General features: G+C 47.8%; 1 protein-coding gene across 3 annotated transcripts in view; it reads right to left on the reverse strand.

Annotated features, from left to right (window-relative positions):
* Nucleotides 1–18,622, reverse strand: part of TMEM132B (transmembrane protein 132B) — a 409,478-nt gene that overhangs the window by 231,984 nt on the left and 158,872 nt on the right. Inside the window, exons 1-3 of one of the 3 annotated variants that reach the window (XM_038574742.1) lie at nt 7,451–7,642; nt 6,693–6,773; nt 4,708–4,858 (exon numbers count right to left, since the gene is read on the reverse strand). The exons of 1 other annotated variant lie outside the window; for it this stretch is intronic. In XM_038574742.1, the coding sequence (XP_038430670.1) occupies nt 4,708–4,729 (22 nt within the window). In that variant the 5' untranslated portion in view covers nt 4,730–4,858; nt 6,693–6,773; nt 7,451–7,642. Of the gene's footprint in view, nt 1–4,707; nt 4,879–6,692; nt 6,774–7,450; nt 7,643–18,622 lie in introns of those variants that run through there. One more of the 3 variants, XM_038574741.1, reaches the window with a different exon arrangement.

The following is an 18,622-nucleotide window of genomic DNA, read 5'->3' on the forward strand; positions in this document are numbered from 1 at the left end:
AAAAGGTGATTCTTTCAGGTCACAGAAAACCCATACCAAGTCTAAACAAAAATGGAATTTAATGGCAGTCACAACTGGGGAGTGTAGGAGTGGGCTAGTGTCAGGCCTGGCTGGATTCAGCATCTAAGAAACGTCATTGACATGGATCTTCACAAATGTCTTCAACTGGAGAGTGCATACACAAATGGTACATCCACTGAATGGAATAGTACTCAGCAATAAAGGAAAGCAAAGGATGGATACACAACATGGATAAGTTTCAAACATATGCCCATGAATGAAATAAAGCAATCACAAAAAGCTACCTCCTGTATGATTTCACTTAGGTGACATTCTAGAAAAATCTCAACTACAGGGATGGAGAATAGGTCACAGACTGCTAAGAGTTACAGGCTGGGGAAGGTCTGACTACAAAACAAAAATTTTTAAAGGACTGGGAGGAGGTGATGGAACTGCTCTGTATCCTGGTTGTGGTGGTGCTTACACAAAGCTACACATGTGTCAAAAACTCATAGATCTATATGCCAAAAAGCAAATTTTACTGAAAGTAAATTTTAAAAGTTGGGTTTTTAAAAAAGATTTTATTTATTCGAGAGGGAGAGCGCACAAGCAAGGGGAGGGGCAGAGGGAGAGGGAGAAGCAGACTCCTCGCTGAGTAAGGGAGCCTGATGTGGGACTTCATCCCAGGACTCTGTGATCATGACCTGAGCTGAAAGAAGACTTAACCACCTGAGCTACCCCGATGCCCCTTAAAAGTTATTTTTTAAGATGCATTTTTTCTTCCCTCACTCTGCTCTCTCTCACAGAGCTGGTTTCATTCTCAATATGCACATAACAGCATGATTAGCATCACCAAGCCTCAATTTTCCTTCCTTCACATGCAACAAGACCATGTGGCAAGGAAGAAGCAAGCAGAGCATCTCCTTGTCTCTGACAGGTCACATGCTCATCCCTGAACCAATGACTGTGGCCAGAGGAATAGCCTGTTCCAATTGGTGCAGGCAAAGTCCTGTGTCTCTTCCCAAGAGCTTGGAGCTACATGAGCCCCAGCTAAAGTATCACATGGTTGGGGGGGTCCCCCCAAAACAACAGTAGGGTACCATTTTGACAAGAAGAATGAGGATGTTCTTTGTATGAAGCAACACAAAAATCCACTCAGTTACCCAAATGGAACAATTCCAACTAAGTCAAGGCTGATTTCTTTACTGTTAGTACTACTCTCAACAATGTTGGTCTGGGAAAAAAGATATCAGGAATACACCTGGGGTCACAAACCAGACATTTTAGTGACCATGCAGAACAAATGAGTTTAACCTTTAGAGTCTGACATAATCCATTTGAAACACAAGGTGGATAATCTGAACCCAGGACCCCCCCAAAAAAATAACATCCACTGCAGGGCTGATATGTTTATTTTAGAATACTGAATCTTCACAGTGATCTCAGCAGGCAGTGATAAAACAGAGACCTGGTCCCAAGCTCAGAAAGGCCCATGGTTGTTTTAATGCTCTGTTGTCCCACTCCACACCTCTGAAATTCTTAAGAGTTTATCTTTAAACTTGTGCTTTGTAAGTGCAGAGTAATGGGACAAGGAAGCAGGCACACAAGCATGCCCACACTATGCTCATCTGCTGGCCTTTCCTGCTCTGTTTGCACACGGCATTCCAGATGCCCCAGGAGCAAGATTTCCAGTGGACCCACCACACGGGGAGATTAGTGAGACCCAAAGCAAGCAAAAATGACTATGCTGCATCTAAGACATATTAGCAGGGGCGCTGACAGCTCAGAAAAGCCATGCTCTCCTTTCAAACCAGGACTTTCTTCAAATGCAGAAAAAAATGACAAAGTGCTACAGTGTGCTAATCAAGTGCAGTAGACACAGCTGAGTTAGTTCTGTGCAGAATTTCCATGGTCGTGAAAAGAACAAAATGCATATGAAAGTATGAGCTACAAAATATGACTGGTGTTGTTTTAAGGATTCTGCCTATGGGTTAATTGCCCTTATATTTGCATTTAAAACTGGTACTGTACCATAAAAAAATGAATGGTACATCACATAAACAGAATGAAAGATTAAAATCCTACGACCACCTCAGGAGAGGCAGAAAAAGCACTGGACAATGCAGTGAAACACTACTAACCCAGGCTAGCTCAGGTCAATCCAAAATCATTCGTGGAATATCTTTCCTTCTCTTAACTTTTTCAATAAAGACTACTCTTTTCAAACACGCAAAGTGGGACACCTGGGTCGCTCAGGGGTTGAGCATCTATCTACCTTCGGCTCAGGACGTAACCCCGGTTCAGGGACTGAGTCTCGCATTGGGCTCCCTGTGAGGAGCCTTCTTCTCCCCCTGCCTAGGTCTCTGCCTCCCTCTGTGTGTCTCATGAATAAAAACAAACTAAAAATTAAAATTGAAAAAAAACATGCAAAGTAACTAGAGGAAAGGTAACAATTGTCTGGTCTTTGTGGCTGGTACTAGAGAATCTGCTTTAATAAATCTTTAAGACTTTCTTGGGGGGGGGGCGGGAAACAGCTGGGCGGCTCAGTTGGTGAAGAGTCTGACTCTTGATTTTAGCTCAGGTCATGATCTGAAGGTCATGAGATTGAGCTCCACAAGGGGATCCATGCTGAGCATGGAGTCTGCTTAGAATTCTCACTCTGCCTCTGCCCTTCCCTCTGTCTCATGCTCCCTCTCTCTCTCTCAACATTAAAAAAAAAAAAAATACTTTTTTAAGGGTTAAGAGTTTAAACAGCATGATCTCTGGGTCCTTCAACATTTCTTCCACAATCCTATTGACTATTCAGTTGCTTGAAATTCCCACTTCACCTACCATTTTTTTAAAAAAGCCTATTTCCTGTCTGCATTAATTTCTCACAACAATTAAGCAAGTAAAGGAGTCGGGGGTGCAGGGAGTGCAGAGCAGTGATTAAAAGACAAGCAGAGGGCGAGGTCTGCCTCTGAGGAACTTAACACTTTAATTGAGAAGGGAAGAGGAATCTACATTTAAGAACTGGTAATACTAAAGATAAATAATGTATCGTTAACTTGCCTGATACAGGTTATTTGTGTTGCCAAATCTCAGAGACAGAATATATCAACACTGGTTATCACAAGTTTGCCATTAGTACTATCCAATGAATGAAATACTGGCAATAATAATAATAATAATAACTGAGGAATCCTCTTGACACTGTTAACCTGCTTCATGTGTATTAGGTCTTTACACATTTATTCTTTACACAGTTCTGTGAGACAGGGTATTAGTCTCATATTAATTTTTAATATAATTAAATAATTTTGTAGTGCTGTGTCCACTTTATAGGTTAAAAAAGGAAGGCACATAGATGTCAAGAAACATGCCTAAAGTCACAAAGCGCATAAAGGGTGGAGTCCAGGCTCTATCCACTGTCCTTTCTGCAGGCTCCTAGAACCTATAATGCTTCTGCTTTTTTCCTTCTGTTTGGCTTCAGGGCTGCGGTGGCCCAGACTCAGTCACCTCCTTTCTCCTAAAGCAAACAGGGCTCCGTGATTGCCTGTGACTGACAGCATGTCCCAAAGTCTGCAGGCTGAAACCCATAAAGAACACCAGGGAAGGAGTGGGAACTCCGTCCCCACACCAGCCCTGGGGGGCTATGCAAGGAGCTCTTGTTATGGGTAAACTTGCTTCCTAGCAAGAGCTCTGGGAGGTCCCAGGTGGGGACAAAACAAAAACTCTCAGCTCCTCTTTTCTCAGGATTAATTCAGAGCTTATTCAGTGTAGGGCAGAGTCCTCTTGGGAAGGGAGGGGCACAGGGGACAGCACCCAGCGAGGTAGAGGCAGGTGCAGGGGACCAAGCGGGGTGCCTGCCCCCAGCCCGGCTGCCCCCTGACCCCAGCCCCTCCGCGGTCGCCTGTGCAGGATCAGCGCCTCGTGCGCAGCAACGCTGCCACCTAGTGGCCGAGGCCGTGGCCGCCGTGTGACGGCAGGTGGTCGGTTCCCCAAATCCAGGACGGAAACCCAGGCTTGGGGCGATCTGGGGACGCGCGCCAAGGCGCACTGCTGCTTCCTGACTGACCGCCTCTACACATGCATGATGGCTCCGCATCGCGGGGCTCCTGGTTGGCAAGTCAGAAAGCCCAGCGCAGATGGGCTTCGGGGAGCAGCATACCCCCTCCTCCAGGACGCCCAGGGCTCGGAGCCCTGGGAGGAGGTGAGCGAGCACCCCGAGGGGGGGGAGGGTCGCGGCGACCTTGCCCCTCCCCATAGCCCGCGGGCCACTGGCAATCCTGCCCACCCCAGCGCCTCACCCCCGAGCCAGCAAAGAACACGGGAAATGGTTCCGGCCTGGATCGGTGGCATCCTGCCAGGGAAATCTGGCGGTTTTATGAAAAGGCCTTTCCTTCATTTCAGATGCATTGGCTCCAGGAGGAAATCCCCCTCTCAGGCCGAACTGCCCCTGCACCTCCTCTCACAGACGCCAGAGTGCTGAGGGGCCCCAGGCAGCAGGAGACGTGAAAATGCCCCTCCTGGCAGAGATGAATCCAGCCTGTGGCCACAACAGAGTGACTGGGAGAACTGTCCCCATGGGATTAACAAACCCAGCAGCTAGTCTCAATCTAGCCAGAAGCCACTTAGGCCCAGCCCACGCTCCTAGCATCCTCAGAAGTACAGGGTGGTGGAGCCTAGGCTACAGAGCAGGCGATTATGGCTGGAAAATCAGCCCACCTTTGGGCCAGCTGGTCACCATGGCAAGCAGCTCAGCCCCACAAGGAACATGTGAAAGAAGAAGACAGGAATATGATCCACCTCCTCAGGTTTTGTGGGTGTCAGATGGGCTGAGTCAGGCATTCCCATCTGCCTCAGTCAGCTCTGGCTGCTGTAACAAATATCGGAGACCTGGTGGCTTAAACAACAGTTATCTGCTCACACTCCTTGGAGCTGAGGAGTCCAAGGTACTGACCAATTCACCACCCAGCATCCACTTCCTTGCTTGGAGATGGCCAGCTTCTCCCCGAGTCCTCCTCACACAGCGGACAAAGGAACTCTTGTACTGATCCCATCATGGGGGGTCCTACCCTCTGGCCTCATCTAGCCCTAACCACCCCCAAAGGCCCCACCTCCTCACACTGTCACACTGGAGGTCTGTTTCTTTTCCCTCTGTTTGGCTTTTTTTACCAACTCTGGGGGTTACAAACACAAAGTGCATATGGCCATTCATGCATCAAGTGCTCACTGAGTGATCGGGTGCACAATGGACCAAGGCAGCCGCGTCCTGGCAGGGCTCAGTCTCACCCGGGGCATGAACATAAGTGAGCCATTCCATAAAGAAAAGCAAGGCTGTGACAGTGGATGCACAGAGGAGGGGCACATAAGGCCATCGGATGGAACCGGGAAAACCCGGACCTGCAGACCAAGTTGAAGAATGTTGCCAAAACTCCCATCCACCTGCAACCCCACAATGTGACCCCAGTTGGAAATAGGGTCCCGACAGATGAAATTAGGTCATGTTAGGTTAAATCCAATGATTAGTATATTTTTAAGAGAAAGGAGAGGAATTATCACCAAAACAGAGGAGATGGCCATGTGAACACAGAGGCAGAGATGGGACGGATTATGTCCACAAGCCAAAGAATGCCCAGGGCCCCAGGAGCTGGAACAGAGGCATGGGATGGGCTCTGCCTCGGTGCCTCTGAGAGGAATGAACCCCCTGGCACCACGTGTTTGGAATTCTGGCCTCCTGAACTGTGAGATGACACGTTCATGTTATTTTGTGGTCATTTGTTGCAGTAGTCTAACACAGTGCCCATGGGACAAATGGAATAAACCAGGCCACGGGGTGGGAAAGAGGGTACTGGGCAGAGGAAGACAGCAGAGGCAAAGGGCAGAGGTGGGAGGACACAGACCTGCTGAAGGACACGGGGGGCAGTGAGGCTACAGCAGGTGTCAGAGAGAGGGAGAAAGGGCTCCAGATTAGGCTGGAGAGGAACGTCCAGGCCATGCACAGCCAGCTGGATGCCACTTAATGCTGTCTGGCCTTCATCCCAGGGGCAAAGGGAAGCCAGTGAGGTGGCTTACGTCATGGGAACATGGCACCATTCCATGCAATTCAGCAAAGCATGGCCCTGGAATGATAGAGAATGGACTAGAAGCAGGAATGACCAGGATGGAAACTGATGGAAAGGTCCTGGTCATAGAGGGCGACCTTGTTATATAAATGAGCCCCTATATTCTTTACTTCTTCAGAGTAGACTAGGACCATTCCTTCCAAGATCGCTGGTGCCAAACTCAATTTTTTACACATCCAATTGCTTTAAATATAGTCCAAATCAGCATATTTTTAGCCACTTAGAGCCTGCTTGCCTTGCATCCCCCATGAAACTGCACCCAAAATATGCTCCCCATGAATAAGAAAAACCCTGGGGTATAAGAGACCCCCAGCCGCTGCTGACCTTGAGAGCCCCCTGACCCAGAGGCTCCCATCGGGCTACTGAGGGATGGCACTCAAACACAGCTCCCTGACCAGTTCCCTCCTCTCCCAAGAGCACTGATCTCTTTCTACCCAGGTGGGGGCCTCTGTTTCTGGAAGTCTCCTGCAGTGGGGAACTTCCTGAACATGCAACCTGTCCAAGTGATGCCCAAATAAAGCTTGTGGTTGCTGCCATCCCATGGTCACATATTTTTGTTTGATCACCTCTGATCCCCAAACTCACCACAATCTATTCTGCAAAATGGCTGCTGGGATGGGAAGAAGATGCCAGAGATGCTGGCAGGCTGTGGAGATGGACTGGACACTGCAAAGGGGAGAGGGCATGAGAGAAGAGTCAGAGTGGCGCTGGGTGGGGATGGGGTGGGGGTGAGGCCAGGCCAGTTACTGAGTGGGAGAAGGTGCCAGGGAAGCAGAAGAGCTCTGCTTGGGGCACAGTGATTCTGAAACACCTGTGAGCCCCCATGCCCCTGAGGACAGAGGAAGAGCTAAAGCAGAAGCTGAAGCTCAGGACAGGGCTCTGAGCACAAAAGTGGGGGTGTTATTGGAGGGAGAGGGGGACTGAAGTCACTGGAAGAAGGGGAAAGAAGCCTGCAGAGTGGGAAGAAGAGCCCAGAAGGAGGCCCCTTAGTGCACAGGTCTGGCAGGTGCCCAGGAACCTGAAAGAAGGCTTAGAGGGTCATCCTGGGACGAGGGGTGGGGTTGGGGGGTAGTGCAGTCAGAAGGGCCAGGCAAGGTGGGGCATGCTCTAGAAGGAGGGAGCTATCCCTGAGAAGCAGCTCTGAGGACCTGGCAGGGGCAGGGGGAGCGGTTTCCGTGGAGAGGTGCTAGCAAGAGGCACAGTGGTGGTGGTGAGGCTCCAGCAGAACACAAGGGGGAATAAAAAAGAGAACACAAGGGGAGCACGGGGAACAGACAGTTCTTCCCAGCACTGTGGCTTTAAAGAGACGGTCCGAACAGGAGTTAGAAGGTTTGGACACAAACCCCTACTGCTCGCTCCAGCTCATTCCCTTCTGACATCCCTGGTGGAGACCGAAGTGACCTTCCTTGGACCTTCTAGGGAGCATTCCCTATGGAATCTGGGGCAGAGCCTAGGGCCCCAAATCTTTGGCTTTCCTCCAGTCTCCCAATCCCTAACTCCTGCCACCCCCTTCAAACAGCATCAAGCTGATGTTTACCACTCAGGTTGCCATGACAACGGAATGTCAGAGTGTGCTCCATTTTGAGCTCATACTGTCTTTACTGAAAACAGGTCAATGAGGAAGGCAGGTAGCTTTTCCAGCAGAATCTAAAATGCTGAAATAGAGAATGTTGAGCTCAAGACCAATAACTCAAGGAAAGAGTAATTCTTTTCCCCAAAAACAATGAACAGATTTCAGATCAGTTCTTCTCAAGTTCAAAGGCACAGGGATAGGCCAAGTGCCAGACCCACAGGAGTCTTTTTCAAATTATCAGGTATTTGTTCTTTGCCTTCCCAATATCTATTTCTCTTCTCCCTTTGGAGAAAACTTGAGTTATCTGGTCATCAGTGGTCACATGACCCAATGAGGGGCATTAAAGAAGACAGAAACATTCTGACGTGGGCAGAAGCTCCCAAGGGGCCCTCCCCTCATCCCAGGGACAATGTGGTGTGGGGAGGCCAGCCCAGAACTGCTGAGGGACGTCACCACACTGAGGGGGACCCAGAGGTGCAGGGGCACTGGCTGGAGCCAGCACTAGGGAAGGCAAGCTGGGAGCCAGTGGGAAACCAGGGCCTTGGAGATAGAGTCTGAGCTGCAATGGAGCTGCCACCTCCAGTGTGAGGAACCCTTGTATACACACGACTTGTCCTGTGAGGTGCATCAAAGAGGAGCCCATGGCAGCCCGTGAGGTTCCACAATTTGTGTATAAAGAGAAACTCCCACCCAAAAGACAGGGAGCCCAAAGATCGAAAAAGAAAACAGAAAGGTCCTTACGAGACAGCAAAGGGTAAGGGGCAAAATACAATAAGTGAACCCCCTCTTCAGGGTGTTCAGCGAGCTTCAGAGCAGGGAAGAGAGGACTCATGTTTCTAGAATTCTTTGCAAAAATGTCAAATCCCTGATCAATGACTTTCAAATGCCACAATCCATGCATTCAAATAATAATTCTTTGAACATTTAATGAATAAATACATTGACAAACAGATTACTGTCTAATCATTTCTCCAATGTTGCCACTTCTATCCAAACAGTGAGACCCAAAACAAGCTGATCTGTACCAGAACCCCAGGAAAGCTAGTGCTTTTAATGTCGTCCTGCTCCTGCCTGGTTTGAGATGCTTCTCTCATTCTATGGTGTAACAAAATACTCATGTTTTGACGAGAACTCAAAAGGCTTCTTGTTGGCTGGGATGTGCTTTTCTCTGGGTTTCAAGTGTCTGTGTTTTTACCTCACCCGTATGTTGCCAGGGCATGAAAGATGTAAGCAACTGGCAGATGTGTCCTGAGAAACCATTTGCATTCCTGATTGAATTTGCAAAAATTGTAAATGTGATAGAGTGCTCCAGGCTCAATATCTTCCTCCCCTCGTGACTTGCTACCTTTGTGGAAAGAACCCCACACATGCTGTCTTGCATTTCAGGCAGAAAACTTTCTACACCAACGAGCCTAGAACAAGAATTGGCCCAAAGGAGTTTTGCTCAAATCCCATTGACGTTGGGATCTTTCCCCCCCAAAACTAGGAGATCCCCCATCATACTTTTTACTTTTGCCCACATCTTTACTTTGACGAAAGTCTAAAAGACCAGACTTTAGAGTCTGGTGCCATTTGGTAAGGCTATGAGGACACACTGGAAGGAATAAAATAATTTGGCAAAACCCATCTAAAATAATCTGTATGTACCCTTGGATTGAGTAACCCCACTTCTCAGAACTTATCCTACTAATATACCTGCACACATGTGAAATGACATACATACAAGGTTCTTCTTGGAGATGACCATACAGCTAATGATTGACAGGAACAGCCTAAGCACTTTCTGTATGCTGGGGCACCTGGGTAGCTCAGTCAGCTAAGCGTCTGGCTTGTCACTTCGGCTCAGGCCATGATCTCAGGGTTGTAAGATCGAGCCCCACAACAGCCTCCATACTTAACAAAGAACCTGCTTAAGATTCTCTCCTCCCTCTCCCTCTGCCTCTTCTCTCACTCCCTCTCTCTCTCTCTCTCTAAATTTAAAAAAAAAAAAATCTTTTTTTAAAGATTTTATTTAGGGACCCCTGGGTGGCTCAGCAGTTGAGCATCTGCCTTTGGCTCAGGCTGTGATCCTGGAGACCTTGGATCGAGTCCCACGTCGGGCTCCCTGCATGGAAGCCTGCTTCTCCCTCTGCCTCTCTCTCTCTCTCTCTGTGTCTCTCATGAATAAATAAATAAAATCTTAAAAAAAAAAAAAAAGGAGACGCTTAACCAACTGAGCCACCCACGCACCACCCCCAAAAAAATCTTTAAGCACTTTCTCTACACTAGCTCATTCCATACTCTCAACAATATATGAAGTAGGCACTGCTACCATTAGGTCCACTAAAAGGTTAGGTAATTTGGCCAAGCATTGTTGTAGTGGCCAAAGCCTGGAACCAAGCCAGGGGTCCATCAGTAGAGGAGTGGCCACCAAATGATGAAATGCAAAATGACAGCACGTGAAAGCTATAATTCCTTATGTTAGAGAAAGATCTCCAAGATATACCCTCTGTTAGGTAAAAAACAACAAAACAGTATTTGGTCTACTATTATTTGAGAGGGAAAAGCAAACTATACCATTTTTTTGCACACAGAAAAATATAATTACGTGCTTTTCCATGTACAGAATAGCTCTGAACATGGGGTGGGGGGGTAGCTAATGATATGGGTTGCCTGCACCAAAGGAAACTGGACTGCTGGAATATAGTGCAGAATTTTGTTTATTATAACCATTCTAATCACTTTTTTAAAAGTTAGAATCATTTTTAGAATGTACATGTCTTCAAATATTTTATTTTTTTAATTGTTTTTCTTTAATGGTTGTATTTATTTATTTTTTTTTTAAATTTTTATTTATTTATGATAGTCACAGAGGGAGAGAGAGAGAGAGAGAGAGGCAGAGACGCAGGCAGAGGGAGAAGCAGGCTCCATGCACCGGGAGCCTGATGTGGGATTCGATCCCGGGTCTCCAGGATCGCGCCCTGGGCCAAAGGCAGGCGCCAAACCGCTGCGCCACCCAGGGATCCCGGTTGTATTTATTTAATTGACAGAAAGAGAGCACACAGGCAGGGGGAGCTGCAGAGGGAGGAGAAGCAAGCTCTCGGCTGAGCAAGGAGCCCAATGTGGGACTCAGTCTTAGGACCCTAGGATCATGACTTGACCCAAAGCCAGAGGCTTAATCAACTGAGCCACCCAGGTGCCCGGTCTTCAAATATTTTAACAGTTTTACTGAAGCACACTTTGCATACCCTAAAATGCACCCATTTTAACTGTACAGTTCAATGTAAATTTATACAGTTGTGCAACCGGCCCCTCCATCCACTTTTAGAATGCTTCCCTTACCCCAAAAAGTTCCCTATGCTTGTTGGCAGGCAATCCCCATTCCCACCCACAGGCCCAGGCAACTACTGATCTGCAGGCTGTCTCTATAGTTTCGCCTGTTCTAGAAATGGGTGCACATATGGAGTCATACGGTATGTGGACTTCTGTGCCTGGCTTCTTCACTCAGCATAATTATCTGAAAGTCAACCGTGTCACTGATGTATTAGTACCACATTCTTTTTGATCCCACTGTCTAGACCTGCCACAATGTGTTCATGCACTCCCTAGTTGATGAACATTTGGATTGTTTCCTGTTTGGGGCAATTGATGAATAAAACTGTGATGAACGTTTATGAACAGTCTTTTGTTTCTTTTAAGTAGATATCTAAGGCTGATAGCTGGGTCATAGGTAAGTGTATGTTCTACTTTTAAGAAATTGCCACAAAGTTCCCCACAGCCATTGCACCGTGGGACTTCCTCCAACAATGTAAGCAGGTTCCAGTTTCTCCACATCCTCACCAATTCTTGTTACCATCAACTTTTTTTTTATTTTAGCCATTCCATTCGTTGGTGACAGTGTCTCACTATGGTTTTTAATTGGCATTTCCCTAACGACTAATCGTTAGAAGATATTTTCTGCCATAAAAAAATTAACTTTAATAGTTACATACAGAAATTGAGAAATCTGGGGTGTCTGGCTAGCTCGATTGGTACAGCCAGACTTTTGATCTCAGGGTTGTGAGTTTGAGCCCTATGTTGGGTGTAGAGATAACTTAAGATTAAATCTTTTAAAAAAAATTGTGACATCTCATAAAAATCAGGAACTCAAAAAAAAAAAATCAGGAACTCTAGTTTCTCTCCCAAAAATCAGAAAAATCTGACAATGGTGGGTCAGCATTCCATGAAAATATGACAACTCTTTTCCAGAACTCCTGGTTTCTAACTCTCCTGACTTAGAAAGGCAATACAATGCATACACTGCCTTAGTGGGATCTGGAGCAGCATCCTTTAATCAAACATATTAGTAGTTCTAAAGTAAAAGATATGAACACTCATACTTAATGAAATAAAGTTATAAATGAGTTCATATAAGTTCTACCACCAAATAAATCTGCTGAAATTTTACCCAAAACATTTCAGTTTTCAGAACTTCCAGGATTTGGAATTACAAATAAATGATGGGTCTGAAACCTGCTCCTTCTCCAGAAGGGGCATGCCTTCCAATCCCCAGGGTCCCTCTGTGTAGCTGCTGACCTGACCTTGGGAGGGGTCTTCCCAGGTCCCACTGCGGCACACTCAGTTGTACAGCAGGCTTGTGATTCATGTCCACCCATCTATTTCCATTAAGTTGGTCAAAGATGATGAGATCCACTCAGCTCATCACCCACCACCCCCACCACCCCAGGTCAGAGCATTCCCTGAACTTAAAGACAGGAAGGAGAACATGCCCAAACTCTTGACAGAGCAAACACACCTGTCCCCTTTCCTGCTGAGCTCACCCTGGCAATCCCACCCTGACCCTCTCACACCTTACCCAGCGCCACAGGCAGCTCCACACGCTAATAAAAGCTGACTGTTTCAAAGCCTACTGGCAAATCTTATTAAAGTAATCCCCCTCCCTGAACCCAGATTATTACAGCCACCTTTATGGTAGAATAAAAATTAATTTTCTCAGCTATAATAAGAACGATAAGAATGAATCACTTGGGACCAAATAAAGATTACAATTAGCTCAACAGAATAAATCTAAATTTAACACAGGCCAGCAATTTCTCTGCTCCTATTTCCTCTCTGGTGCCTGTATGAATGAGGCTGTGGAGTTAGACGCCCTCACCGGCTGGGCTATTGTTGATACGGTTCCAGCATGGTGCTCCCAGAGGAAGGCCAGGACCCAAGTTCTGGAGGCTGAGTTCAAGACCCAGACATTATGAAGGGAGGCTGGGTCCTTGTTCAAAACAGCGAGCTGTGCTGTCCCAAGACCAGCAGCTCTCTTCTGAATCACTGTGGACACGTGGGATTATTTAGCTCCTCAGCATCCATCCCATGTCTGGTAACTACACTCCAGTTTTGCTTGGGGAACTACCTCCTCCCTTCTCCATATTTCAGGTACTGGCAACTCCACTCTTTTGGTATTTGACCCAAGCCTGGCCAATCAGAGACCAATGACCAGCCCAATGATCATGAGGCACAGGACTTCAGCTTTAAATATTTGGCAAGAACTCCTTCTTCCTTTTGGGCTGGACTGAAAGGCCATCTCATGCCCACAGGATGCACAGAATAAAGCCCATCCTCAGAGGAAATCCAAGACAAGGAGAAATATTAGGTCCTGGTAACAATATTTGAATAGCTGAATCAAGCCGTACCCGAAGCTTTATCCCTCTGCTCTTCAACTATATGAATCAATAGATTCCTATCGTCCCTGCTTAGTGGTTCCTATACCTTGAAACCAAAAATGTACTTACTGATATCATCATTTCTCAGCATTTCATAATAAAATGAGCCCATAATTAAATTGGGCTCTCTGTGATAATAAACAGGGCCCTCTGCATCCTCAGAGTGGGGGGAATGGGATTTCACCCATCAGGACAAAGTATCCCAGATCCAGGTCCCAGGCAAACCACGAAGCAAGAAGGTGGTCAGGAGAGCACGGCTGTCCAATCAAGACTGAGGGTGTGCTTCAGGGTTCCCTAGACTAGAAGCCCAGCTTCCTACAGGACCGGGAACCCTGCTCTCCCACAGGAGGAGGTCCAAGTTTCCCAGGTGTGGGCTGTTGGCATTCCCAGAGAGTTCTGATAAACAACTGGCACTCCAAGGCTGTCCTGCCTGGTATGGAATAGCCTGACTAACAAGGCACTAACAAGGTGGCACTAACAAGGCCACCTTCTCTGGCCAGCCCTATGAAAATGTAGGTGAGCCTGGGCAGCATTCCTGCATGCAATGCAAACCCCACACTTTGTGATGGTCAGAACCCCGCGCATCCCTCCACAGGACCCATATTCTTGCTCCAGTGGGTAGCAAGCCTGCCCTCCTGGCTCCCTCTTGAACAAAGCTCCTGCCCTCAGGGTCCAGCCTTTCCACTTTCAGAGAGAAAGCACACCTGAGCAGAAGTGAACAGGCTGCCTCCATCAGTTTGTGTCAAAGAGAGGGAGGGAAGCCCAGTCCTCACCCTGACAGGAACCACAGGGTCAGTGCCATAGTGGCAAGAGGAGAGGTTAGTCTGGGGTCACCATTAGCCACGGGATCTATGATGGGTCAAGGTCAGCCCGTGGCCAAGAGAAAAGAAGTACTATGTGTGACCAAAACAGAAGACTTGGAAGCAGTGTGATTCAGAACCAACTGGTCCTTGTGGGGCTTTGAACTTGAGACAGTAGCCTCTTTAACAAGGACGCGTTAGGAACTAGGAAAGCAGCAGTTTCTGTTGGGGGGGCCCCCTTTACTTCCCCCTTTCCTTCCCTCTACCATCCCTTTCATATTATAGATGAAACCACTGTGTGTCCCCATCATTAACGGCACATACTGTGCACCGCCGTCCCCACGTGCCCAGCTGAGCCAGGTGCTCTGCACATGACACCACCCCAGCAAAGCCCGAGTCAACCCTGTGAGTTCCAGTCATAGAAACTAAACTCTCTCCAGCTTACACCAGAGGAAATGGACACCACAGAGGAGTCAGCTCTGTGCACGGTCACCAGGATATTTAACCTGTATACCTCCTGGACTGCCTGGAAAAAAGCAAGGTCACTGATGGCAGAGGATCCTGGAGGGTCAGTTCTGGGGAGGAAGTCAAGGATATCCAGCCCAGTACCACTTTAGCTCTAAAAACTTTTGTTCAGACAAAATGTCCTTAAAAGTATTATTATATGATACTTAAGATTTACAAAAGGGTTTCAACACAATGAATGCACATGTATGACCACTCAATTGAAGAACAACATCACCCAATACAGTGGAAGGCCCCTACCACATTCCTTCTTTACTCCAGAAGCCAACCCTTCCAGAACTTGGGAGTTCATTGGGCTGTGTCTGTTTTTACTTTGATTACAGAATATAATGTCTACTTCTGCTGCAATATGTTGTGCCATATCCAGAATTTTAAACTCTGTGTAAATAATATGATACTCTACTATTCTGCCCTTTGCACTTTCTACAACAATATATTCATGAAAAAAAAACAATATATTCATGAAATTCACATCTACTAATGCATGTTGCTGTCACCCACTCGTTCTGCTATTATGTAGTATTCCATTGTATGGAAATACCATATGGAGCCATTCTCCGGCTGGATATTTAAGTTGCTTCCAAGTTTCTGCGACGATAGACAATGTTTTAAGAAACAATTCTTGAATATGACTCGTTTACCTTTGCATTTCCACTTCCTAGAAGTGTTTCTGAGTTGTTTAAGGAAAGAACAGCTTCCTCACAGGGAAAGCCAACAAAGAGAACCAATAAGAGCTCCCCAGATCAGCCAGGGCAGACCTGGAGGCCGAGTGGTCATGCCCACCCATGCCACCCAGCAACCCCAGAATGAGAGGAGCTCAGGGTGCACAGCTAGTAGGCCAGGTGACTGGCCAACAGCCACCCATCACAGACATGGCAGGACCAGGACCTATGTCCTATTCTGAGCCCAAGAAAGGTGAGGGTAAGGGCTGTGAGAGAGAACATTTCCACCTTGGAACCACCCAGCCGCAAGCCCCATGAGTGCTTTTGCACATCAACAACTCACAGGAGGAGGAGGAGAAGGAAGAGAGCCTGTTTCTATGCAGATACATGCAAAGCTATGAAACATTCTATAAGAATCTGAGTATCAGCATTTAATATTTACCTGGTGCTCACTCTTTGCCAGGTGCCATCCCAAGTGCAGGACGTGTATTAACCTGCACTCATCCTCCCTATACTGGGGGTACCTTGACCAGCTTCTACATGTGAGAAAATGCAGGCCCAGAGAGGTAGACTCACTTGCTCAAGGCCACACAGCTGCCAGAAGTAGAGCCAGAACTCAAACCCAGGCAGATGCAGGCTGCACACTCTGAGCTCCTACTGGCCTCTGTGAGATGTGGTTTGAGAGCCCCGACTGGGACTCACCCTTGAAAAAACACCAGGAATAACTGGGAAGCAGGGCCCAAGCAGGAGCTGGGCCAGAAGGGCAGTATGGAGTTTAGCAAGCAGGGAGAAATGCAGAGGGTGTTGGAGGAGATGGGGCGCCAACCCCACCTGCAAATACAGCGCCCACGCACGCTGCCTCCACCCGTGTCACCTCGTTCCCTGCAGTGGCTCTGCAGACCTCCCAACCAGCAGCAAAGCCATGGAGACCCACTCCACACAAAGATGTTTCTTAGTTTCTTTTGATTCTAATCTAATGAAAGAACAGGCAGGCGACCTAGTCATTTGCACCAAAGAAAGAGAAGTTCATTCCAACTCCTAACCCCTCAGACTTAACTGAAAAATGACCACAGCCTCTGGCAATTTTGCTAATTTGGGCTGGAAGAAAAGATCTTTGTGCCCCTTGCAAGGGTTCATGACCTCACTGTTCCCAGCTTCAAGAATTCACTGGCTCAGGCGCCTACAGCAAGAAACTGAGCAAATCCGCCCCCTCGCCGCCCTGCCTCCATGAGCCTGTGTGCAGGAGGCACCTAGGTACCCAGATGCACCCAGGAAGTGCAGGCAGCCCAGCTGACCTGGGTCCTGGTACCCCTCCTCACCCGGGACAGAAGGCAGAGTCTACACAGGACCTGCCCCCAAACAGTCTAGGGTGGGTGCCAGATGTCAGCATCTGCTGGTGGTGTCATCACTGCTGATTCTTGTCAAAATACCAGTATCCCAAGAAAGCCAGCTCCCAGTACCGCTTCCAGACGCCCACAGGTCACGTCAAGGTTGGCTCACAAAGGGCAGGAGGCCAGGAATTGGAGTGAGACAGTCAGGAAAACAGCAAAATCAGACCCTCTCCACGGGCTCAGCCAGTTTTCTGCGCACCATCACACACGAGCTCACATGCAGCCTAGGCAGGTGCTGGATGAAGAGACCGAGACAAAAAAAAAAAGAGAGAGAGAGAGAGAGAGAGATGGAGAAAAGAACAGATGCACGGGTCTCAGGCAGTAGGAACTCCATGCCATTGGCACTTCCTGCAAGTCCATCCCGTGCCAGGAGACAGGGACACACAGAGATGCCCCAGCAGCCAGCACCACCCTGGTGACACAAAACTCCAACCACGCGATTCAAGGGGACTAGTGCAAAGTGAAAACACAAGAGCCCTTGTTCAAAAATTAAGGATCTCATGACGGTGACGACAGAGCATTGAACAAAGCAGAGGACCCTCCTGATTCTGGCGCCTGGGGTCACTGAGCATGTCCCGTATCCATGAAGCCAGCCCAGGCTGTGTATGGCAGGAAAATCCTTTTAACCAATGAAATAAAGGGGGGGGGGGGGTCAAGAATGACAGAAAAGCCAAGAAAAAAAGGAAAAGGAGAAAAGAAATGTACTGGCCCAGGCAACTCGCAATCCAGGAATTGCTGGCGCCTGCCTAGACTCAGAGATCCCAATAATCATAAATGTCATAAAGGTGTACCGACCTTTGCTGTGTTTCAGCCACTATTCTAAGAGATTTACAAGTATTAACTCATGTACTCATCAGCACAATGCTCTGAGGCAGATATTCATACCGTCTCCACTTTCAAGGTAAGGAAACTGAGGCACAGGAGGGTTAGTTAGGCAGCTTGTCCAAACTTCCGAATCTGGTGCATCACCAAGCCAGGACCAGGGTACTGGTATCTCAGCCCGAGCTCACGCTGCAGATGTTAGAGAGAAGCCGTACAGAGTCCGCGGCTGCAGCATCTACAGTCTTCTGAATAAACACAGGAAGCACCAGTGGCCCACGTGGCAGAGGTGTGGGAAGTGGCTGCCAGGAGAGGCAGAAGGTTTAAAGGAAGATGCATCCATCGGTTTAAGATCTGTGCATTAGGGACAAGCCATTCCAGACACGTAATTCCATGACAATGGACAATGGAACAGCAGTCAGCTCCCTCGCCTCAGAATCCACACCTGAGTCTTGACAGATTTCTGAGATGGAGCCTGTGAGGCAGCTCTCAGGGAAAGTGCATTTCAGACACTTTTTGGGTGACTGCCCCAAGTGGAATGCAACTGTCCAGACACATTAGCTGGGCTGTTCATCAGCCCAGCAGGCCCTAAGAGCAGAGGCCAATCTCTCCAGGGTGATGGCATTCAGCCTGGGGCTCTCCCAATGATGCTGAAACTGCAACCTAGGGACTCCAGAGGGCCACCCCACAAACAGACTTGGCTATAGCCGAGCTTTCATTCTGAATGTGGGTTTATTGCCAACCTTTAAAAACAGAGCTCAAATCCATTTCTTAGAGAAATGGTTGGTTCCATGTCTGGAGCAGTAAATATACCAGATGAACCTGGAAAAGCTCATGCCAGGAAACAGGAAAGCACTCCAAAACTGACAGGGACATGTCAGAAGGACACATGAGCCAGCTTGAAGGCGTGCTTGCTGGCTAAAGCTGCAAATCTGGGATGATTTAGAGCTTCCAAACAATGAATGACTCAACAGATGAAACTCGTCAAGTATGTTAAAATCCATGAGTTCATAGCAATACTCAAAAACAAAAACAGGGAGTGGCCACGAGGC

The sequence above is a fragment of the Canis lupus genome, chromosome 26, assembly GCF_011100685.1.
Source record: "Canis lupus familiaris isolate Mischka breed German Shepherd chromosome 26, alternate assembly UU_Cfam_GSD_1.0, whole genome shotgun sequence".
In the NCBI taxonomy this organism is placed as follows: domain Eukaryota; kingdom Metazoa; phylum Chordata; class Mammalia; order Carnivora; family Canidae; genus Canis; species Canis lupus.